This window comes from Doryrhamphus excisus, linkage group LG12 (genome assembly GCF_037039965.1).
Source record: "Doryrhamphus excisus strain RoL-2023G ecotype Guam linkage group LG12, RoL_Dexc_Guam_v1.1, whole genome shotgun sequence".
NCBI lineage: Eukaryota > Metazoa > Chordata > Actinopteri > Syngnathiformes > Syngnathidae > Doryrhamphus > Doryrhamphus excisus.
In genome coordinates this window covers 1,203,223-1,227,480 of record NC_136368.1, presented here as the reverse complement: position 1 = coordinate 1,227,480, position 24,258 = coordinate 1,203,223, and the positions used below count along the sequence as shown (strand labels likewise).

At 48.3% G+C, this 24,258-nt stretch overlaps 1 protein-coding gene across 1 annotated transcript in view; it reads right to left on the bottom strand.

The window, feature by feature from the left end:
- LOC131136273 (titin-like) overlaps positions 1-24,258 on the bottom strand; it is a 171,937-nt gene that overhangs the window by 77,812 nt on the left and 69,867 nt on the right. The window contains 49 exon segments of the mRNA XM_078795446.1: positions 44-473; positions 1,334-1,524; positions 1,598-1,727; positions 1,854-2,035; positions 2,111-2,410; positions 2,481-2,774; positions 2,920-3,204; positions 4,226-4,403; positions 4,509-4,627; positions 4,745-5,044; positions 5,106-5,408; positions 5,487-5,670; positions 5,745-5,941; positions 6,021-6,323; positions 6,394-6,693; positions 6,786-7,064; positions 7,134-7,442; positions 7,550-7,746; positions 8,764-8,869; positions 8,974-9,273; positions 10,349-10,648; positions 10,725-10,840; positions 11,632-11,818; positions 11,894-12,190; positions 12,278-12,565; positions 12,658-12,779; positions 12,854-13,031; positions 13,112-13,259; positions 13,351-13,502; positions 13,586-13,873; positions 13,948-14,062; positions 14,141-14,328; positions 14,400-14,702; positions 16,266-16,565; positions 16,639-16,908; positions 16,984-17,250; positions 17,321-17,445; positions 17,553-17,961; positions 18,805-19,083; positions 19,150-19,416; positions 19,498-19,767; positions 20,171-20,339; positions 20,417-20,514; positions 20,587-20,853; positions 20,921-21,044; positions 22,471-22,613; positions 22,727-22,853; positions 23,597-23,736; positions 23,866-24,132. Coding sequence (XP_078651572.1) covers positions 44-473; positions 1,334-1,524; positions 1,598-1,727; positions 1,854-2,035; positions 2,111-2,410; positions 2,481-2,774; positions 2,920-3,204; positions 4,226-4,403; positions 4,509-4,627; positions 4,745-5,044; positions 5,106-5,408; positions 5,487-5,670; positions 5,745-5,941; positions 6,021-6,323; positions 6,394-6,693; positions 6,786-7,064; positions 7,134-7,442; positions 7,550-7,746; positions 8,764-8,869; positions 8,974-9,273; positions 10,349-10,648; positions 10,725-10,840; positions 11,632-11,818; positions 11,894-12,190; positions 12,278-12,565; positions 12,658-12,779; positions 12,854-13,031; positions 13,112-13,259; positions 13,351-13,502; positions 13,586-13,873; positions 13,948-14,062; positions 14,141-14,328; positions 14,400-14,702; positions 16,266-16,565; positions 16,639-16,908; positions 16,984-17,250; positions 17,321-17,445; positions 17,553-17,961; positions 18,805-19,083; positions 19,150-19,416; positions 19,498-19,767; positions 20,171-20,339; positions 20,417-20,514; positions 20,587-20,853; positions 20,921-21,044; positions 22,471-22,613; positions 22,727-22,853; positions 23,597-23,736; positions 23,866-24,132 — 11,091 coding nt within the window.

Genomic DNA, 24,258 nt, shown 5'->3' with positions numbered 1-24,258 from the left:
TTCAGTTTGAGTTTGTTAAAAAGAAATAAAGGCTGAGACTCACTGCACGGATCCACAGCAAAGCGGCACTCTGTGGACTCGCTAGGTGGCCCCACCCCGGCAGCATTGCTTGCCGCCACCCTGAACTGGTACTCTGTTCCTTCAATGAGCTTAAGAACCGTGTATTGCAGACCCTTCACCGCCGGTTTGGTGGCGGGGCAACGATTAACACGCCCCCAGTACACCGCTCCACGTTCCCTCTTCTCCAGCCAGTAGCCCTGAATGGTGGAGCCGCCGTTGTCCAGCGGAGGATCCCAGGTCAGAGTCATGGTGTTTGAAGTGGCGGCAATGATCTTGGGGTTGCGCGGCGGTCCGGGGAGGCCAAATGGATCCTGTAGTTGTACTTTTTCGGAATCGCAGCCTTCGCTGACGCCATACTTGTTCTCTGCCTTGATTCTGAACTGGTAGGAGCCATTCATATTCATCTTGTAGACCTGAACGGGCAGGCGAAACACCACAATGTTTGTACAACAGAAAATATCAACAATATCTTGGTGGTTAATTGGTTCCAGACCTGACCGCGACAACCGATTTTCTGCAAAGTCGGATTCAGAGAACCTTTTTTTCTCTCAGTCTTATCCATGGCATGCCCATCCGGGCCATGGCATGCCCATCCGGGCCATGGCATGCCCAATCGGGCCATGGCATGCCCAATCGGGCCATAGCATGGCATGCCCATCCAGGCCATGGCATGCCCATCCGGGCCATGGCATGGCATGCCCATCCGGGCCATGGCATGCCCATCCGGGCCATGGCATGCCCATCCGGGCCATGGCATGCCCATCCGGGTCATGGCATGCCCATCCGGGTCATGGCATGCCCATCCGGGTCATGGCATGTCCATCCGGGCCATGGCTTGCCCATCCGGGTCATGACATGCCCATCCGGGCCATGGCTTGCCCATCCGGGCCATGGCTTGCCCATCCGGGCCATGGCATGCCCATCCGGGTCATGGCATGCCCATCCGGGCCATGGCTTGCCCATCCGGGTCATGGCATGCCCATCCGGGCCATGGCATGCCCATCCGGGCCATGGCATGCCCATCCGGGCCATGGCATGCCCATCCGGGCCATGGCATGCCCATCCGGGCCATGGCTTGCCCATCCGGGCCATGGCTTGCCCATCCGGGCCATGGCTTGCCCATCCGGGCCATGGCATGCCCATCCGGGCCATGGCATATTTTTTTTACAACAAAACAATAATTCATTCTTTTTGGAAAACCGCAACGTTTGAACCACGACGTAGCGAGGGACGGCTGTACTGCAGCATCAGGCCTTCTCGCAGATCAGTTTACCCCGTATCGCCGATCGATGAGGTTGGAGGTCAGCGCCTCAAAGTCGGATTTCTTCTTGCTGGCATCCCGGCGTTCAACTACGTAGTTAGTGATCTCACTGCCGCCGTTGTCTTCTGGAGCATCCCAGGTCAGGTAGCACGAGTCCACCTTGATGTCAGAGACAACGACATTCCTCGGGGGAAGAGGGCGGTCTGCGGGGAAGCGGACATCACCTTAGACAACTAACACTGCATGGGAATCGCTGGCTTCTGCTCACGTTCTTACCCAGGATCTCCACATGGACAACGTGCTGAGATTTGCCGTAACAGTTTTCAGCTAGCAGTTTGTAATTTCCCGTGTTCTGTCTGATGGATTCTGGCATGGAAAGCTTTGTCCTCAGTGTGGTACGATTCACCTGGTAAAATTCAAAATGTTATTTTGTGGAAATTGCGGCTATGCTAGCTCGAGTGCCACCAAATAGACAGGCTAACTATGCTTGAATTCAATCGTACAAGAAGATGCACACAGTGAAGTCAATCACCTCCTCTGTTTCCAATGTCATCTTTTCTTCGTTGGGTTTGTCTATCACCTCATCATCCTTCATCCACGTGAGTGTCGGAAGAGGCAGTCCCTTTACCTCGGCTGGAATGTCAATGGCAGAGCCCTTCTTCACAATGATAGCGTTACGCTTGAAGAACTTCAGCATTGTAATCACCGGTGGAACTGAAATCACAAGATGACACATTTCACTTGTTTTGTTGTCATAAATTCATAGTCCCAATTTGTCCGATGCCTTACTTTCATCATCCTGAACCTTGGCTGTGATTGGTTTAGACGGAGCGCCGTCACCAACGTCATTTACAGCTTTGACTCGGAACTGGTACTCCTGGTTCTCTGACAAGTTCTCAACGGTACCACAGCACTGGGTAAAGATCTTGCGGTTAGCCACGTCGAACTCAGTGCTGTCCGATCTCATCTTCTCAACGTAGTAGCCTATGACAGGACTACCACCGTCGCTGCGCGGTGGCTGCCAGGCCAGCGTGATGGTGTTCTTGCTTCTGTCAGTGTAGTGCAACTTCTCAGGAGCAGATGGTGTACCTGCAAGGAAACGTCAAAGGTTAAGTTCTGGTTGTTGCGAGCCATTTCGGTCGCATCAAGGTTGCTGCACCTTTGGGATCCTCGGCTAGGATGGGCCCCAGATCCGCCGGAGCGCCATCGCCGTACTTGTTTCGGGCGATGACTCTGAAATCGTACTCCTCGCCGGCCAACAGCCCCTGCATGTCACACTTGCAGGACGCCACCTCGATGGGCTGGCGGAAGAGCTTCATCTTGGCATCCTTCCTCAGAACCTCGTAGCCGAAGATGTCGCTGCCACCGTTGTCCAGCGGATCAGACCAGGTGAGGGTGATGTTCTTCTTGGTCACCGTCACAGACTTCAGGTCAATCACGGGGCCTGGGACGTCTGCAGGCACGCAGTAATAATAATACATAAATAATAATAATACATACAGAAGAAGAAGAACATGTACATGAAGATGAGAACATGACCACTGTACGGCCTTCCTTAATATATTTATCAATATATTTCAAAACGGTCAGATACTGACCCATGACGTCCACTTTGGTTTCAGCAGCCTTGGTCCCGCTGCTGTTGGTACCAGAGATCTGGTACTTTCCATGATCCGCCCTCACTGCCTTCTTGATGAAGAGACTGCTGTTCTTGCCGTCTGTCTCCACGATCATCCTCTCTTTGTCAATGTCAGCGTCATCTTTGGCCCACTTGACCTCAGGCTGGGGCCGGCCAACGACCACGGCCGGAAGGCGCAGGGACTCCCCAGCCTTGATGATCACGCCGTTCTTCACAGAGAGGTCGAAATCAACAGCGGGGGGTTCTGAAGGCCAGGGAGTAACAAATGTCGTGTTTACAAAAAACAGAATTTCCATTTATATTTGTAAACAAGGATGAAGAGTCTTGAACCAGTCATGATGTGCTATATATATCACTATATTGACAGTTACCATGGTAACCAAATAATTTAAAAAAAAATTAAATTAATAAAATAAATAAATAAAAAATTACATTAGAAAGACAGAAAGTGAACAAATGTACCAGTTACTGATTGTAAAAGTACCAGATGGAGGGGTAGGATTTAATAAGCTTTGCTTCTTCCTACTCCTTCCTACTCATGCGGAACTGGGAACTATTATGGGATGCACTCAATTGTAATCTGATGCATGTTCAAATGTAATAAAACCATTACCATTACTGTCATGTCTTTGGGTCAAAGACATTAATAATTCATATGTTTCATAAGTTAATTAAATGAAAGTAATAAATACCTAAAATTTCGAAGTAATATTGTTAAAACGCTAAGGTTAAAAAGTTTACAGAGTGAGACATCTTCTCTAGAAAGTATCGTTTTGGGCCACTAGAGAGTGAGTACTCTCGCATATAGACAAGCTTTGTCGTCTGCTCTCGGTGAAGAGCAGGCTGGCCTCACGGCAGAAACAAAACAGGAAAACCTCATAAAGACGCTGAAAGTTGCTCTAAACGCTTGTTTCTTGGGAAATTATCGTCTTTGTAAGTGTATTGGTGTATAAAACACACATAGATGCATTTTATATTTCAAAAGATGTACTTGTTTTGTCAAGTTCGCTAACTTCATGCTACTGCTAGCTTGCACTTGCAGTCGGTGTACGTGTGTTAGCTAGCTGTTAGCTGATGTGTGTTTAGCCTCCAACATGAGCAGTATTGGAATTTTATTGTATTTTTTCTGTATGTTTCAGTTACCTTGTTTTACTTGTTACCTTAGTTACTTATTTTTACAAGAAAGCTTCATAAAATAAGAAAAGCAAGCCTTGTGTGCAGAGTTTTCCATTACCATTACCATAAACTGCGCCTATGGATTGTACCTTGAGGCTCTTTGACGGTGACGGGTTCTGTGACTCCCGGAGCTCCAGGACCTGCCTCGTTGACGGCTATGACTCGGATGTAGTAATCGGTTCCTTCAGTCAAAGCTGTGACGGTGTAGGTCAGCTCCTTGCACCTGAACTCTGTGCTGCGAGTCCAGTTCTTCTCCCCGGCCACCACCTAATAAAGCAGGAGGATTCAGCCACGTGCTTTGCTGTGTTTACTGTCACCGAAAAAGTCGGTCATTTGGCGGTCATGTGACAAACACACATCACTCCTTAGTACCTTTTCGACATGGTATCCCAGGATGTCCCCTCCTCCGTTGTACAAAGGTGGCTTCCACGCAACAATGACCGAGTCTTTTCCAGTGTCCACGATCCACGGTGTGGGCGGCCCAGGAGGCACTGAGGATTTGGGGAGAAGTGGAACGGTTGGAGTAGAATATCTTCTCAGAATATGGAATAACCCACGTTAATGTTAAAAATGTCCAAAATATTTCCATTTTGGGGGGGGTTACTTACAGATGGCGTCCATAGCAACAATGCGGTCCGTGGGCTCGCTGAAAGGTCCAGGCCCAGCCAGGTTCTCGGCACACACCCTGAAGATGTAGCTGAGTCCCTCCATGAGTCCACTCGCCTTCACCTCCAGAGAGTTGAGGAGAGCACGGTTGACGCGAGTCCAGTGTTTGCTGTTCACCTCCTTCCTCTCGATCCAGTAGCCGAGAATGGGGCTGCCATTGTCCTTTGGCTCGTGCCAGGAGATGTGGGCGGAGCTCGCTGTCACTTCATGGACTCTTGGGGTGTTTGGAGCATCAGGAGGATCTGGTGGGAAAGCCTCGGTCAATTTCCACCACCACCACCAAAAGAAAATATTTCATTTTACCGAATTGGTTCTTGGCCACCAGTGGTTCAGAGATGAACGGCGGTCCGCAACCAAATTTGTTCTCCGCTGTAACTCTGAAGATGTACTCTTTCCCTTCAATCAACTTAGTGACGGGGAAGCTGGTCCCCTTCAAGGTGGAGGTGATGGTGATCCAGCCGATGTCATCGTTCTTATTATCTTTTTTCTCAAGGATGTAGTTCAGGATCTCGCTGCCGCCATCATCTTCAGGAGGCTCCCAGTTACACACCACTGAGATGTTCCTGATTTCATCGAAGCTGAAGTTGGTGGGCGGGCCGGGTTTGTCTGTGGAACAGAAGATGTCAGTCACCACGGTAACGCAACCCAAAAGTTTTGTGTAGGTATGAAGGTGAATGTCCTCACCGAGTACATTAACAACACAAGTTGCCGTGGCAACGCCGTGAGTGTTCTCCACTTGGATGGTGAAGTTGCCATGGTCTGCTCTGACAGCTTCTCGGATCATTATAGCCGAGTGACCCTTTTTAGTCTGGTCCAAACCGAGGCGCTCACGCAGCGGCGTCACAAACTCTTCCTTGGGTTCGGGGATCTGGAAGCAAAAAAATCCAAAACCTGAACAACCAGAAGATGCGGCAATGTAGTCATTTAGGTCTCAGAAGCAACCTTGCTCTTGGTCTTCTTCTTCTTAACTAGCGGGACAAGAGTCTTGGTGGGCTCTTTGGTGACATCCTCGTTGTTCCTCAACCATGTGACCTTGGGGTAAGGTGAACCTGAGATGTTTGCGTCAATGCGGATCTCCTCTCCCTTCTTAATGCACAGACCAGACTGCACGTGGGCGTGCAGGGTGACTGTCGGTTTTTCTGAAAAAAACAAAAAAATCAGTATGACGAGTCAACACGTTCATGATGCCAACGTTCTCTGTGAGATCTTCATTCATACCGACGGGATCGGCAGCCTTGATTGGCTGTGTGCTTCGGGACGGCTCACTGACTCCGGCGGCATTCTCGGCTCGAACCCTGAACTGGTATTCAGTGTCCTCCTTCAGACCCGTAACCACATGGGAGAACCCGGGAACCAAGCTCGGGGTAACCCTCTCATATCGGTCACCATCCTTCTCCATCTTCTCCACGATGTAACCCTGAATGGGGCAGCCGCCATCGCAATCGGGGGCTTTCCAGGTGATGGTGATCGATTTGGACGTCGGGTCTCGAGCCTCGACTTGGATCGGTGGGTCCGGTTTCTCTGCGAAGCGGACGGTTCTTTAGTTTCATACACTTCACAACCAAAGCACGCCAACTGGACGTGAACTTACGCTTGACCTCCTCGGTGATGACGGGGTTCCGCAGCTCCAGGTAGGCTCCGGCACCCACCTTGTTGACAGCCTTGACCCGGAAGTAGTACTCACAGTTGACGTACAAGTCTTTGACCACGTGGCTTAGAACGTTGTCTCCAGACGTGACGGGCATGTAGGTCTTCTTGGAGGCTTCACGGCGCTCCAGCGTGTAGCTAAGAACAGGCGTCCCGCCGTCGTCCTCTGGGGCTTCCCAACTGATCTTGCAGGAGTTCTTTGTCACGTCACTGGAGCTGATGTCCTTGCACTGACCGGGGAGTCCTGGAAACCGTGAAAGACGTGATGTTCAAAGAAAAAAAATTTGACGTACGTGCAAAAACTGGAATGCAGTCGGAACTGAGACACCAACGCACCGATGACTTTGACGTTGACGGCCCCCTTGGCGGCGCCCAGACTGTTTTCCAAGATGATGTCATAGACGCCAGAATCAGAACGAGCGCATCTGAGGAGCTCCAGGTGGGCGCTGTTCATCTCCACCGTCATGGAGAGCCGATCGTCTTTTGTACATTCCACCGTGTCCTTCTGCCACACCATTTGAGGTGTTGGGATGCCCTTGTAGGGAACGTTGAGGTGCAGCTTCTCCCCCTCGATGACCACCACATCCTGCGTCTCCAGCTCTATCGTTGGGGCGCCTTGCGAGATGAGGAGGAAATGAGTTCTATCCATACACCCCCCCACTGAGAGTCTTAATTGACACTTACAGTCCGGATCCTTGGTGGAGACCTTGTCTGAGATTTCAGAGGGGTCGCTGACGCCAATTGCGTTAATGGCACGGACCCTGATGACGTACTTCTTCTCTGGTTTGATTCCGTCTTCGATCTTGAACTGAAGCTCTTTGATCGGTCTGTTGTTGACCCTGAGCCACTTGAGCTCCGGACGAGCCTCGGCCACCTCCACGTGGTAGCCGCTGATTGGAGCGCCGCCGTCCTTGGTTGGCGGCTTCCACGACACGTTGATGTGCTCCCTGCTGCAGTCGGGGACAGACACCTCCAAGGGAGGAGATGGCGCACCTGAGGGGAAAGGTCATAGAGAATAGATTAGCAAGTGGAAGATCTACTCTAACAACTGGAGCTATTTCAGGTGAGAAGGTTAAGATCTTAATTCCATTGTGACATACTCGTCGGATCCTCGATGGTAAGGATCTCAGTGGGTTCACTTGGATCTCCTACTCCCGCCTCGTTCTCTGCCCGAACTTGGAACTGCACCTCTGAGCCCTCGTCCACGTCTGTCACCTTGAACTGCGTTTGCTTGTCGGGGGTCTTACAGCACTTCAACCAACGAGTTCCCACTTTCTCCTTCTTCTCGATCACATACCTGAGAGGGAGACATTTCATATATTTACCGTTTAGAACATATTTTGGTAGATTTTAGTTATTTTTTTCAGTTATGGCCACAAGATTTGACAATGACACAAATCTGAATTTTCACATTTCACATTTCTAGGGATCACAATAGATGAAAATATGAGCTGGAAACCTCATATTACAAATATACAACATAAGGTGGCCAGAAATATTTCAATATTTCATTTGTTCAGAAATCACTCCACACTCTTTATTGCTCTCTGCTTCTACCATATCTTACTTATTGTGTGGAAATATGGGATAATAACTATAAAAGCAATCTTCACTCATTCGCTAAATGTACTGCAAAAAAAGGTCAGTAAGGATAATTCATAATGCCGCCTACAGAGAACATACTAACTCCTTATTTCTAAAATCACAAATACTTCAACTTGCTGATATAGTTCATCTTCAAATAATAATAAATAAAATAACGCATAAGGCTAAAAATAACCAATACTTCTCTACAAGAAATATGATCTCAGGGAAGAAGTACATTTGAAACACTTCTATGCTAGGACTACGTTAAGCTAGCCATAGCATTTCAGTATGTGGAATCAAACTATGGCAGCAGGGGTGAGTGCATGCTAAAACATTTGGAGGACGGTCTGGTGGCGTCAAAGAAGTCACTTCTCTCCAGGTAAAACCTTCAGGGAGAGCCTGGTATTCAACAAAAGGTACAGGTATTGGACTTCTGAGAACTGGGGGCAAACCATGAACTTTCTGACTGTTTGGAGCATCCAGAAAAAAAGGTTGCGTGGAGGAAGGCGGTCCTGTGACATGGACTCACTCACCATTTTGCCTAATAACAGCCACGAATAGACAATGGTACCAAAACATGAACATAATTTCGTGATGACTGAAAGTGCAAAAGTGATAACTTTGGGGACAACATAGTAACATCTGACAAAAACATCTAAAATCACAGAAGCAGCAGATTGTATGGAAACCAACACTTGTGTCCACGGCCGTACATCATCACACTTACTTGGTGATGGGTCTTCCACCGTTGCTCTTTGGAGCTTCCCATTTCAGCTCCACGTGTCTCTTGGTGACCTCCACCACGGTCAGAGCATAAGGAGGTCCAGGAGTGGCTGCAAAGTAACAACAACTTGGATTCATACAGCGCTTTCAAGGCTGTCGGGACATTTCTAAACTCGCTCACAGCAAAGATGGCCACTGAATTTAACCAACTTACTAAACGTGTCTTTGGCGAGCACGGCGTCCTCCAGCTCACAGAAGTCGCCCGTGCCAACAGCGTTCTCCGCAGCCACGCGGAACACATACAGCGAGCCTTCGTTGAGAGGCGTCACCGTGTACTTCAGCTCCTTGACTGTCGTGTCGACCGTCTGCCAAGTCTTCCGTCGCACATCCCGCTTCTCCACCACGTAGTTGGTGATGGGCGAGCCGCCGTCGCTGCTGGGCGCCTGCCATTTCAGCTCAGCGTTGATCTTGGTGATGTTAGCCACCTCCAGCCACTGCGGCGCGGATGGCGGATCTGTCACATGGGAACAGGAAGTGGTGTTTGTTTATACCTACCTTTGAGAAATATACTTTTTGGTCGCACGTTCAACTTGGAGCGGTTTACCATCTGGTATCTTGTCTTATGATTATTATTATCTGATCATTCAAGTCTGGTGCTTGTGTGTCTCAGCCAACATCACTGTAACATTACTGATACCGAGTGAAAATTCTATAATGATGTATTTGAATGCATCTTCTGAATGCCTTATTTGTATTTTCATTCATTTTCATTCATTTGTTTGTTATTAATTCATCAAAAATGTTGAATTTAGGCATTTCTTATGTCTTTAATCAGCTTTTTTAAACTTATAATAGTTCGATATTATAGTTAGTTATAGATATAATAGTTCTCAGCCAACATTACTGTAACATTACTGACACTTAGTGAAAAGTCTATAATGATGTATTTGAATGCATCTTCTGAATGCCTTATTTGTGTTTTCATTCATATTCATTTATTTTGTTAGTTATTAATTCATGGAAAATGTTGAATTTAGGCATTTCTTATGTCTTTAATCAGCTTTTTTAAACGTATAGTTTGATATTATAGTTAAGATATGCCGTTATTCGTCCCTCAGTGGGGAAATTTGCAGTAGTTTGCAATAGTTCAATATTATAGTTATAGATATAATAGTTCTCAGCCAACATCACTGTAACATTACTGACACCTAGTGAAAAGTCTATAATGATGTATTTGAATGCATCTTCTGAATGCCTTATTTGTATTTTCATTCATTTGTTAGTTATTAATTCATCAAAAATGTTGAATTTAGGCATTTCGTCTGTCTTTAATCAGACTTTCTAAACTTATAATAGTTTGATATTAAACCACGACACTGGATGATTTATTTCTTAATATAGTTTTTCAAAAATACGCGCTAACTACGACTGTAGTTTGACCTTTTTTGTTGCTATCAGACATTTTTTGGTGTCATAATGAGACATTGCGTCTGTTTCCTGACCTGTAATGTGCAACTCATTGAACCAGATCCTGGTGCGCTAAGGAAGAAATCGAACTTGAACATGACTGTGCCCTTTCCACCACTTACAAAGCCTTTCCTTGCAGACGACGGGGTCACATGGCTCGCTGGGTTCACTTTCGCCAGCCTTGTTGACCGCCTTGATGCGGAACACGTACTCCTGCTTCTCCATCAAGCCCAGCAGCTGGTGTTCAGTTTGGGGGATGTCCTCAGCGATGCGGATCCACTCATCACTTCCGGTTTTCTGGAACTCAATGACGTAGCCTTCGATTTTAGCGCCGCCGTCGTGCTCCGGCCTTGTCCATGCCAGCAGAGCAGACGTCTTGCCAATGTCACGGATGACCGGTTTTCCGGGAGCCCATGGAGGATCTGGGGAAGGGTGTTTCCTTGTAATTAATGTTACTCAACGTTTGAATCCTGCATGGTTAGAAGCTAGCTAGCTTACCAATTGGGTCTTTGATGAGAACCGGGTCAGTTTCTGTGCTGGGTTTTCCAGGTCCAGCCAGATTCTCAGCCAGAACCCTGAACTGGCACTTCTTCTTGGTGGGTAGCCCCTTCACCCTGTTGTCAGAACACACCAGACCGGCATTAAAATACAACATATAATAATAATAGCACAGCTATGGTGGCCAGCCAATCACAGGGCACATATAGACAAACAACCATTCACACTCACATTCATACCTATGGACAATTTGGAGTGGCTAATTAACCTAGCATGTTTTTGGAATGTGGGAGGAAACCGGAGTACCGGGAGAAAACCCACGCATGCACGGGGAGAACATGTAAACTCCACACAGAGATGGCAGAGGGTGGAATTGAACCCTGGTCTCCTAGCTGTAAGGTCTGTGCGCTAACCACTCGACTGCCGTGCAGCCTGAACCTTATCCTGACCTTCATATTTAGCAGTTGGTTTTCAAAAACTAGCATCAATAATTATGAAATAATAAAGAATGAAATAAGTAATAAAGGTATAGTAGGTTGGGCAAATCATTTAAATGGTGTGATGCTAACCACTCGACCACCGTGCAGCCTGAACCTTATCCTGACCTTCATATTTAGCAGTTGGTTTTCAAAAACTAGCATCAATAATTATGAAATAATAAAGAATGAAATAAGGCTGGGCAAATCATTTAAATGGTGTGATGCTAACCACTCGACCACCGTGCAGCCTGAACCTTATCCTGACCTTCATATTTAGCAGTTGGTTTTCAGAAACCAGCATCAATAATTATGAAATAATAAAGAATGAAATAAGGCCGGGCAAATCATTTCAATGGTGTGATGCTAACCACTCGACCACCGTGCAGCGTAATAATAATAACTAATAATTCTGATGGATAACAGCCAACCTGAATGTGGTGTCTTTGATGGGCAGCTTGTTGCATCTGATCCATTTATCGCTGTCGGGATCAAACTTTTCAACCCAGTAACCAGTAATGGGACTTCCGCCGTCCTCGTCCGGCTCAAACCAGTTCAGAGTCACAGCATCCTTGGCGACTTCAGAGGGAGTGACTCTGGTCGGGGGGCCTGGGGGATCTACAAACAAAGCCAGAACACCTCGGTATTAGGAGGGAGTATAAAAAGTTATAAAGTATAAAAGATGAATCTCACCAAATGAGTACTTAGCGATGATGGGCACGTGCTCAGCCGGTTCTCCAACCCCATACTGGTTTTCAGCACTGACCCTGAAGACGTACTCCTTAAGAGCGGTGAGCTTGCACGCCTTGAAGGTGGTGTGCTTCACCGTGGCTGACAGCTTCTTCCAGTCAGCCGCGTCAGTCTGCCGACTCTCCACGATGTAGTTGGTAACGGGCGAGCCCCCGTCGTCCCTCGGAGGGTTCCACGCCAGGACGCAGGACTCGTTGGTAATCTCAGAGATGTCCAGGGCGGCGGGTGGGCCGGGCTTGTCTAGACGGGCCCGCCGAGACAATCAAAAGTCGTCAGTGTTGCTGACGCTCGTCATGGCATATGTTTGGTTGCGGGGGCGATGCTTACCGAGGATGTTGACATCGATGGTCGCAGTCGCACGTCCGCAGGCGTTGACGGCTTCAATGATGTAGGTGGCGGTGTCGCCTCTGGTCGTGTTGGCAATGGACAACTTGGAGTAGCCCGGCTGTGTGTCGATGCCGATGCGGTCATCGGCACGCAGGACCAGGTCGGCTTTGGTCCACTTAACACGGGGGTCTGGCTTTCCTTTGACCTCGGCCGGGAGTTCGATTTTGCTGCCGGCTCTGGCGGTTAGACCAGCGAGCAGCTTCACGTCCAGCTGAATCTCCGGAGGCTCTGTTGGCCATTTTGACAAACGTATCAACGATTTCTTAGAATTGTGGACCGACAACCACGATAAACAGCTTAGACGTTCAAGTCCGACCCACCTTTAGCATCAACGGCCTGGATCTCGTCAGTAGCCCTGCAGGGCCGACTGGCTCCCAGTTTGTTCACAGCTCTGATTCTGTAGGCGTACCACTGTCCCTCGGTCAGACCGGTCACCTGAAACCTGGTGACGCAAGGATCACATGACACTCCGTAACGGAACACAATCAGAAAAACCAGACGGATGCCAAGACCTACTTCAGCTCAGGGACGGCATCGGAACAGGGTTCCCACTTGTCGCTGCCACGTTGACACTTATCCACGATGTAGCCCTTAATTGGGGCGCCGCCGTCATACTTTGGAGGTTCCCAGAACAGGAAGATGCCTTTGCTGGTCTTGTCACGCCATTTCAGGTTCTCAGGAGGATCAGGCACAGCTAGCGTGGAGGGAATGTTGTTAGTGTGACCGTGAGTACATTATAAGGTTTTTTTCCTGTGTGACGTTAGAATCCCTCACTCGCAGGCGAAGACACGTTAACGGGCTCGTCGATATAGGTTGGTTCTCCCGGTCCGCATTTATTGCAGGCGGCGACGCTGAACAGATACTCCTTCCCTTCCATTACGTCCGTCACTGTGTGCTCCAGGTCCAGGACCCCGGTCGCCACCTGGACAGGACGCAAATAACAACAAATAAAAACGTTCAGTGCTGGTTCAAGTCCGTTCCACATGGACACACAAGGAAAACAACTTGTTCACCTTGGCCCACGTTTTACGAGACACTTCTCGCTTCTCGATTTGGTAGTGCGTGACCGGACTTCCTCCATCATGCTCGGGCGCCTCCCACATCAGGTGGACGTGGTGTCTGGACACCTCGGCGACCTTGAAGTCTTTTGGAGCACTGGGGCATGCTGGGAAATGAATCAAAAAATTAAAATCACACCGAAACAGAACACCGAGAATAGCTTAGTGCTAACAAACAAAGAATCAATACCGATAACGTTGACGTCGATCTCCCCGGAGACGGATGACACATCGTTTTCCAGCTGCAGCGTGTAGGTTCCTCTGTCTGGACGGACACTTGGCGTGACTGTTAGCTCGGCGTACTTGGGCTTGGTGACTGTGGAGACACGCTCCTGTGCTGAGGTGAGCTCCTTCTCTTCCAGGGTCCATTTGGCGGTGGGGGTAGGGTACCCAGTGATGGGGACTCTGATGGTGACAGGCTGAGGGACGATGACCTCCAAGCCGTTTCTGAAGGCGCTGAGATCGAAGCTTGGACCGACTGCCAGGAGACAAAGGATTGATTTCATGATGCAACTGGAGTTGAAACAATCTCTTGGGTTGGACTTGATGTACCGTGAGGATCGTCGGCGAGCAGCGGGCCGACTTGTTCGGCTGGATCGGAGACACCGGCGGCGTTCTCGGCGCAAACCCTGTAATGGTACTTTTGGCCTTGTTTCAGTGCCGACACCTAAAGAAAAAAATAATAAAAAATAATTTTTCTAAGATGCCTTCAAAGACTACCAGGAATCGGAGAGGAGCACGGTACCCGATAGGAGAGGTCTGGGCACAGTCTTGCATTGCAGCGAAGCCATTTGTCGGAACCATCATCACACTTTTCGATGATGTAACCCGTGATCATACTGCCGCCATTCCTGGCAGGCGTCTCCCATGTGAGGGTCACGGCCTCCTTGGTTTGGTCGCTGAAATTCAGGTTGAGGGGCGGGCTTGGCCTCTCTGCAACACAAAAGGTTCAATTCCGATCAGAACGTCACTTGAGGTGACCATCAGAGCCAAAGGTTACCCACCAATGGGGTCCATGATCTTGACTGGTTGGGTGGCGGCGCTTGGTTTTCCGATGCCGGCCTTGTTCTCGGCCCGCACTCGGAAAATGTACTCCTTGTTCTCCACCACGTCATTGAGACTGGCCAAGCGGTCGCTGGCATCGCAGACCATGGCCGCCTCCCACTTCACGGAAGTCCTGTCACGGAGCTCGATCACGTAGGCGGTGATCTCTGAGCCGCCGTCAAACTTGGGAGGCTCCCAGATGACGGTGGCGCCAAATCTGTTCACCACACTGACGGCGACGCTCTCCGGAGCATCGGGGACATCTGAGGGAAGAAAACAGACACACTACAGTTACAAACGTCTTCACTAGGGCTGTGAGGGGTGCTGGAGCCTATCCCAGCTATCATTGGACAAGAGACATGGTACATCCTGGACTGGTTGCCAGGCAATCGCAAGGTAGACTAGAGTTCTTCATTCATTCATTTTCTACCGCTTATCCTCACGTGGGTCGAGGGGGTGCTGGAGCCTATCCCAGCTGTCATTGGACGAGAGACAGGGCAAATCCTGCACTGGTTGCCAAGCAATCGCAAGGTAGACTAGAGTTCTTCATTCATTCATTTTCTACCGCTTATCCTCATGAGGGTCGAGGGGGTGCTGGAGCCTATCCCAGCTGTCTTTGGACCAGAGGCAGGGTACATCCTGGACTGGTTGCCAGGCAATCGCAAGGTAGACTAGAGTTCTTCATTCATTCATTCATTTTCTACCGCTTATCCTCACAAGGGTTGCGGGGGTGCTGGAGCCTATCCCAGCTGTCATTGGACGAGAGACAGGGCACATACTGGACTGGTTGCCAGGCAATCGCAAGGCAGACTAGAGTTCATTCATTTATTCATTTTCTACCGCTTATCCTTACAAGGGTCACGGGAGTGCTGGAGCCTATCCCAGCTATCATTGAACGAGAGGCAGGGTACTTCCTGGACAGGTTGCCAGGCAATCGCAAGGTAAAGTAGAGTTCTTCATTCATTCATTTTCTACCGCTTATCCTCACAAGGTTCGCGGGTGTGCTGGAGCCTATCCCAGCAATCATTGGACGAGAGGCAGGGTACATCCTGGCCTGGTTGCTAGGCAATCGCAAGGTAGACTAGAGTTCTTCATTCATTCATTTTCTACTGCTTATCCTCATGAGGGTCGTGGGGGTGCTGGAGCCTATCCCAGCTATCATTGGATGAGAGACAGGGCACATCCTGGACTGGTTGCCAGGCAATCGCAAGGCAGACTCGAGTTCTTCATTTATTCATTTTCTACCGCTTATCCTTACAAGCGTAACGGGAGTGCTGGAGCCTATCCCAGCTGTCATTGGACGAGAGGCAGGGTACATCCTGGACTGGTGGCCAGGCAATTGCAATGTAGACTAGAGTTCTTCATTCATTCATTTTCTACTGCTTATCCTCACAAGGGTCGCGGGGGTGCTGGAGCCTATCCCACCTGTCATTGGACGAGAGGCAGGGTACTTCCTGGACTGGTTGCCAGGCAATCGCAAGGTAGACTAGAGTTCTTCACTCATTCATTTTCTACCACTGATCCTCATGAGGGTCGCGGGGCTGCTGGAACCTATCCCAGAGAGGTGGGGTACACCCTGGACTGGTGGCCAGCCAATCACAGGGCACATATAGACAAACAACCATTCACACTCACATTCATACCTATGGACAATTTGGAGTGGCTAATTAACCTAGCATGTTTTTGGAATGGGGGAGGAAACCATAGTACCCGGAGAGATGGGATTGAACTCGGGTCTCCTAGCTGTGAGGCCTCTGTGCTAACCACTCGTCCACCGTGCAGCAGTTATCATCTTGAAATCACACAAATTCATAACTCTCGCTTACCAAATTTATTCTTGGCCTGAACAGCGTCCTCGGTGACAACGGCAGGCCCGCTCCCAACGCGGTTTATGGCACAGACTCTGAACAGGTACATGGAGTCCTTTTGGAGGCCACCCACGCAGTACTCTGGAGCTTCGGCTCGGTCTGTCGCCAACGTCCACGTCTTACGTTTCACGTCACGCCTCTCCACCATATACGATGTGATCTTGCTTCCACCGTCACTCTCTGGTTCCTCCCAGGCCAAACTGACCTCGCCGTCAACGGTGTCAGTCACCCTCAGGTTCTTGACGGGTCCGGGGACGTCTGCCAAGCACCAAGACCACAGTAAAAACCATATCTTTATTATAAAAGCATCAACTAATCTATTGGATCTCACCAATCACATCCAGGTTGATGAAAGCCTCTCCTTCTCCGTGCTTGTTCTTGATGACCACCTTGTACCTGCCCTGGTCCTCCTTGCTGGGGCTTTTAAGGCGGAACTCTGTCTTGTCCACCGAGGTGTCGATGTTCTGGACAGGTAGACTCATGCCATTGAAAACCCACTCGGCGTCTGCCCGAGGGTAGGCGTCGTACGGCACTGTAATGACGAAGGGCTTGCCGGCGTCCGTTACCAGGTTTTGATCTGTGGTTTTGATCTTTGGAGGAGCTGAAACAGAGGATCAAATTCCATCTTTTCCACGTCCAGAACGTGCACGGACGACAAGACGGTCATGTGACTCACCCGCAAGCTCCAACTTAGCTCGAGCGTCTTTGTCCTTGGCGACAATCCTGTACTCGCCTTGGTCCCGAGGTCGGATCTCACACACCTGCAGTCTGTGGACTTTCCCCTCGCTGATCATCTGGTACTTGTCTCCTTGTACAATTATCATGTTGTTCCTCATCCACCTGACCTCCACTCTGTCCTTGTTGAGCTCCACCTCGAATACCACGTCAGAGCCAGGAGGCTCCGACGTGTCCTGAGGTGGTCTGATGATCTCCACCGGGATTTCTGTTGGACACCGCATCTTGTCAAAGCAATGTAACGCTAAGGTCTTCTCAAAGTGTGGAAGAAAACGTACCTTCAACAAATAGTCTTGCTCTGGTCCTTCTGTCTTCCACGCCACAGGCGTATTCACATTCATCGTCTGGTCTGCATCCCTTGATGACCAGTCTGCAGGTCTTACCTTCTCTCTCCATGCGGTACCTGCAACCACACACATAGGCGCTTACATGCATGAACGTTATTGAGGTTCATAGTAAGTGTAATAGTACATAAGTACATGGGCCAAGTCTAAAGAAGCTCCCGGGTACCTGGGTCCTTCTCGGATCTCTCGGCCGTTCCTGTACCATTTGACAGCAGCCTTCTCTTTGGACAACTTGCATGTGAACTCTGCCTCCTCGAATTCAGTGACAGTCTGGTCTTTGATCTGTGCGGTGAAATCCGTGGGCGCCTCGCTGATGATCAGTTCAGCGGCGCACTTGTCTTCTCCCACCGAGGCGCCGTACTCGCCCTCGTCATCCATGACGCAGTCCTTGATGGTCAGCGTGTGGGTGAGGCCTTCGCTTCTGTAGATGACGCGTTTGCTGAGCGTCACCTCCTGGCCGGCCTTCGTCCACCTCACGGTCGCCTGGGCTCGATTCACCTTGCATGTAAAACTGATGGTCTTCTTCTCCTGAGTCTCGATGTCCTCGATGGGGTCCAGGAACTTCAGCTTCTCCTCTGTGGATGGAATGCTTTTTATTATTTCGTGAGCACCAATTATTGGAGCCGTTGGAGGTGTTTGTGTTTGGTGTCGATAAACCAGGGATTCCTGTATTTTTGGGGTAAACTACAAAACACACTAACCGGGGTGGATGCTAACCGAGGTTTCACATGTCTAGAGGGCTCTAATTATGGTAAAAAAAAACATATTATGCTCCAACTCCAAAAATATTCCATTCATATTCCTTCACTTATTCACTTATGGTCCAGTCTGGAACCAATTAACCACAATAAACCTTGGATTCCTGTATTTTTGGTTTAAACTACAAAACACACTAACCAGGGCGGATGCTAACCAAGGTTTCACATGTTGGATGTTTTCAAACCTACACCAATTAATAACTAATAATTAAATAACACTGGGGCTGCACGGCGGATGAGTGGTTAGCGCGCAGACCTCACAGGTAGGAGACCCGAGTTCAATTCCGCCCTCGGCCCTCGTTTTTTTCCGGGTACTCCGGTTTCCTCCCACATTCCAAAAACATGCTAGGTTATTGTCCATAGGTATGAATGTGAGTGTGAATGGTTGTTTGTTTGGACTGGGATAGGCTCCAGCACCACGTGAGGATAAGCGGTAGAAAATGAATGAATGTACCTAACTTCTGCCACCTTGTGGTGGTTTTTATGAGTTAACATTGCTCTGTGGTGAACTAGATTAGTGTGGAGTTGCATCATCAACTCTTTTTGCCTCAAAAAACATGAAAAAAATAAATAAGTTGTTGGGATTTATGAAACGAAAATGTATAAAACGCATAAATGCGACTTTGGTGTTGTGTAAATTAAGTGAAAAGGACGGTTTACCTGCAACTTTAGCATTGGCCGAGCACTTGACCTGCTCTCCTCTCTGATTGGTCAGCCCGATGGTGTAGCTGGCCTCATCGGCCTTGGAAGCATCTCGGATCCTCAGGGAGAAGACATTGTCCCTTTGAGCCATGAGGTACTTGCTGCTCTCAAATATGGTCTCCTGGTCCTTCAACCATTTGGCCTTGGCCCCCTCCACGTTCGTCTCACAGTTAAAAACGATCTCGCTCCCCTCCTTCACCTCCGTATCTCTGATGGGCGTTATGATCTTCAGTTTTTCTGCAAGAGAGCACAGACGTCAGCGGTCACGAGCGATGCTGGGTGAGGGAATCTAGCGATTCTCACCGATCACCAGGAGATCAGCCGAGGCTCGAACACTGCCGATGTGTGCAACGTAGCCGCCCTCATCCTCCAGGCCGCAGCTTTTCACAGTAAGAGCCCGTCTCTTTCCATCGCTGACAATCGTGTACTTGTCCCCGCTTTCCACTTCCTTGCCCCCTCGGAACCATTTCACCTCGTAGGTCTCCTTGGAGACCGAGCAGACAAACTCCGCCTTCTCACCTTCTACAACCTCCTGGTTCTGAGGTCTGGCGATGAACTCGGCTGCAAGTTCTGGCGGACAGAAGAAGACGACAAATGTCACTCTGTTTTTTTTTGTCTTTGTCTCGGTCTAAGATCAGGACGGATTCGTACCGTTTAGCTTCAGGATGGCGAAGGTTTTGACACTGGAGCTGAGTCTGCAGTTGTACTCGCCGGCGTCCTCCATCCTCAAGTCTTGGATGATCAGGATCCTCTTGCGTCCGTCTGTGATCTGCTCGTAACGACCCCCCTCCGGCAGCTCGCTCTCTCCTTGGTACCACGTCACCTCCGCCCCAGCTTTGGACACCTCGCAGATCATCTTCACGCTGTCCGTCTCCGTACCTTCCACGTTGGACAGGTTCTTGGTGAACCTCGCAGCCTCCTCTGTGGAGAGAAGGGTTTTTTGAGGATGAGATGGACACTAGGGTGGATTCATAAACAAATTGATAAATCTAATGACCTTAAAAATAGCTCTGATTTGTATTTATTTATATATTTATTCAAATAAAATAAAAATAAAACACACATGGCCGTTGTCATGGTCTCAAACCTTGGACCTCGGACACTTCTTTAGTTGATGTCTGAAGGCTGCAAAACTAGAGGAACCTCTTACGCTAAATGAGTGTTCCACAAGTTGAAGTAGAGGGCATTTTGTCAAGGTCAAGAGGTCATCAAGGTCAAGAGGTCGCCAATAACTGCAAGCAACCCCAACTAATTCACCTAACGAATCAAGCGAGCTGATCCCCCTCAAGCTAGCTAACATTAGCCGAACGAAAGAAAGCCTCACCGATGACGGTCAACATGGCGGAGCTCTTGGACGTCCGGGCGTCACACTCGTATTCCGCCTCGTCGTCCATGGTAGACTTGTGTACGATCAGGGTCCTCTGAACGCCCTTGGCCATGATCTCGTACTTCTTTCCTTTTCTTATCTCGCTGCCGTCCTTGAACCAGCGAACCTGCAAGATCACATTCGGGAAAATATTCTTCAGTTGGTCAAAGTCCAGATCGGAAAATGTCTGGTGGAGATTCCCACCTTGGCCGACTCGCGGGATACTTCGCATTCAAATTTGGCAGATTCTTTCTCTCTGACCTCGACGTCCTGCAGAGGTTTCGAAAACTCCACGTGCGGCGCTGAGGGCACAAACGACCCAAAAGTTAGCTAAAGATGTTCCTCCTGAGAAGGTCAAATGATTGTGTTCTTACGGATGACATCAAGGAAGCAGGAAGTCTTGAAGTCCTTGGCGTCACACGTGTACGTCTTAATGTCATCAGGGTTGCAGTCGTGGATGATCAGCGCCCTCTTGGGGCCATCAACGACCATGTCGTATTTCTTGGTCTTCCGGATCTCCTGCCCTTCCTTGAACCATCTCACATCTGCGTTTTCTCTGGAGAGCTCGCACTCCAGCGTGGCGGTGGCTTCCTCCTCCACCGTCTGGTCCTCCAGAGACTTGGTGAACTCAACCGGCGGTTCTGAACCCAAGGCGGACATGAACGTTGAATAAACAAAGCAAGAAGGTCAGAGGCAAGCTGGTTTTACCTCTGACGATGAGCTGAGCCTGAGTCTGGAAGTCCTTGGCGCTCAATCGGATCTGGCCCGCTTCGGAAAGTTTCACATCTCGCACCGTCAGACTGTGCATTCGACCAGCCACTCGAGTCTTCACCTGCCCGAACAAAACAAAATGTGTCTAAAGGGTGTCACGCCCGTTTCCTGTAGGCGTCTGAAGCTTTGCTTTTGGGGCTCATGTCCCAGATGGATGCTTGGGCAAGAACATGGCACCCAACTGGGAGAAGCTAGCCATGATGTCATGACATTAACGATGGAGATAAACGGCCTTGGTAATAACTAGTGAGAATCAACAGCTTTAAAAACAGGTACACAAAAAACAGTCAGTTAATCAGCAATGTCATCGGCAGTGTTGGGCACGTTAATTTAAAAAAAAGTAATTAGTTAGAGTTACTTCTCAGAAAAAGTAACTGAATTTGCTAACTGAGTTGCTCACACAAGACGTGGAGAAAGTTTTTTTATCGGGGACATAATGTACATTTTTCATTTGACATCAACGAAATTAAAGTAGTGTCTGTACTTCCATTTGGCAAACGCTGTTTCGACTTGCTATAAACACCCGCCCACCCAAGTTCTCTGATTGGCTGAAAACGCAATCTTACTAACCATTGGCCAATCCTCATAGCTTATGTGCTCTAAACACCCGCCCACCTAAATTCTCTGATTGGCTGAAGACGCAATTTCACTAAACCTTAGCCAATCCTCATTGCGTATGTACTCTAAACACCCGCCCATACAAGTTCTCTGATTGGCCGAAGACGCTATTTTACTAAACCTTATCCACTCCTCATTGCTTATGTGCTCTAAACACCCGCCCACTCAAGTTCTCTGATTGGCTGAAAACGCAATCTTACTAAACTTTTTAGCCAATCCTCATTGATTATGTGGTTAACGCACCCCCTCTCTTGTCACTTCCGCAACACTCTCACTGCCCATGTAGATTAGCGATGAAGGAAGTCGGTGATATATTTTTTAGTCTTTTAGTCTAAAATGGTAACGGCGTTATGCTGACAGTAAAAGTAATTAGTTAGATTACCCATTATTTAAAAAAGTAACAGCGTTACTAATGCCGTTATTTTTAAACGCCGTTATTCGCATCACTGGCCATTGGTTACCAAATGGTGGCGCCAGACTCTTAATAAAGCATGTTAATAAACTATTAGTGATCAAACAGTGGACATTAATTAATAGCATCAAGTTAATAAAGTCTTCATAAACACTTTTCCAGTTTCTAGTTTGTCGCTAGCAGGACTTGGAGGAAAAGCTCACAAAAAAGACTTTTACTTTGGAAGGTGACTTCCTGGAGGCCAAAGCTCCATCCATATAAGGCAGCATTGGGTGGCAGAGAGATAAGACTTTGTTAAATTTAACTTGAGCACAGCACACACAGATGGGAAGCAAATGCAAAGTTAGCGTAGCATTCCAGTGCTGGAAATGATCCATTCAAAGAATAGAAAACTTGATTGGTAAAACAACAATAAAAAAACAATGAGTAATAAAAAAAAAATGGGTAAATGGCTCACCCGCTCGCTGGCCTCCATCTTCTGTCCCGCCAGGAACCAGTGGACGGCGATGTCTTCGTACGACAGCTCGCACTCAAACGTGGCGGTCTCTCCGGCCGTCACCGTCACGTCCTTCAACGGCTGCAGGAGACTGATGGCTCGCGCTGAGGAAGAGGACGGATTCATGTCCCGTCAAAGAGGGCTCTCGCACTTAACGTGTCCAAAATAAGCGCCTGCTCTTATTGGCCGTCGGTTAGGCCCCTCCTCTCGATCTCACCTTTCACTCGTAACTGAGCGTTTGATTTGGCGTTTGCCGCGGAAAAGTCCACACCTCCCGCCATGTCCATGTGCACGTTGTAGAGGATCAGAAGATGTCTGCTTCCCTCCTCCTTTATCTCCACGTCCTTATCAAAACAAAAGTCACATGCTTCAACACAACACTTACAGTCAGGGCTGTTAAATTAGTCAACACTTTTATCAAATTACTCTAATTACTAAAATGTATAGAAAAAGTCAAAAAAAAATTTGAAGGTTCTAAGAACTTCATGATGCAATGCCATCAGGAATTGTGTGTGAATGTTGAAAAGCTGAAGTGAAACTGGAAATGGACATTGGGAATGAACAGAGGAGTCGTTCGGAAGCTGAAGCTGGACTGAAATGCTGTGGAAATAATGTTAAAACGTAGAATGAAAGTCAGAGTAAATCAGGATTTGAACCCACCACCTTTGGGCTAGCAGTAGGGCATGTCAAGTAAGTCTAGTGCGATCTCCCATCATGCTTTGCGACACTGCTCTTTAAATAGTTGTATATACTTAGTATGTGTTTAATGTTGTGCATTTAGTTTTTCTCAGTCCATGTACATGGATTTAGTTTTGTCATTCTGTGTACATAAGTAAATACACAACAATGTGTATTTTATTAATTTTTATTTTTAGTTATTATTTTAAAAATTAATTTTTTTTATTATAATTTTTTTTATTTTTTTTATTTAATTTTTTTAAATTAATATTTTTATATTATCTGTTCTCTTCTATTTATGTGACACCATGACTATAGTTTGTGTTTGTGATTAGCAAATCCTTAAGTTATCGTTTTTTTTCAACGTGTTCATCGCGATCCCAACCCAACGCCTGAAAGCAACACTCACGGTTGACGGATGCAAAGCTTCTCCTTTCAGCTTCCAGTTTCCATGGACATCCTCCTCGGAAATCTCCGTCTCAAATTTGGCCGTCTCCGTCTCGGTGACTTCAACGCTGTACAGCGGACGCACCACCTTGATGTCACGCTCTGAAGGACAAAGGCCAAGACTCAGTCACTACCGAACCCTCGCTCCTCCTCGATGCCACCGACAGAGAAATCTCATGGAGATTAGAAATGTATTTTCCAGCAGTGAGCAGTGTTAGCATGGCATTTTACCTTCGATGTTGAGATTGGCGGTGGTTTTGTCGGAACCGCAGTCGCAGGAGTACTCGCCGATGTTGCTCTTCTCAGCCTTGCGGACCGTCAGGATACGTTTTTTGCCGTCAGTGCTGATGGCGATGTTCTTGGAGGGCGTGAGCTCCTTCCCGTCTTTGAACCACTTGACGTCTGCGACGGCTTTGCTCAGTTCGCACACCAGCTTCACTTCGTCCTTTTCCACGGCCGTGTAGTTTTGCAGTTTGGTGGTGAAGTACAAGTCGCCCTCTGTGGAAGAAAAACATGTTTGAGTCCCAAGTTGGCCACAACATAGGATAGGAGCTTTTAGGTTGGGGGGGGGGCAAACTTTTTGACTCGAGGGCATTGATTAAAATTGACAGGGGGCTAGACTGT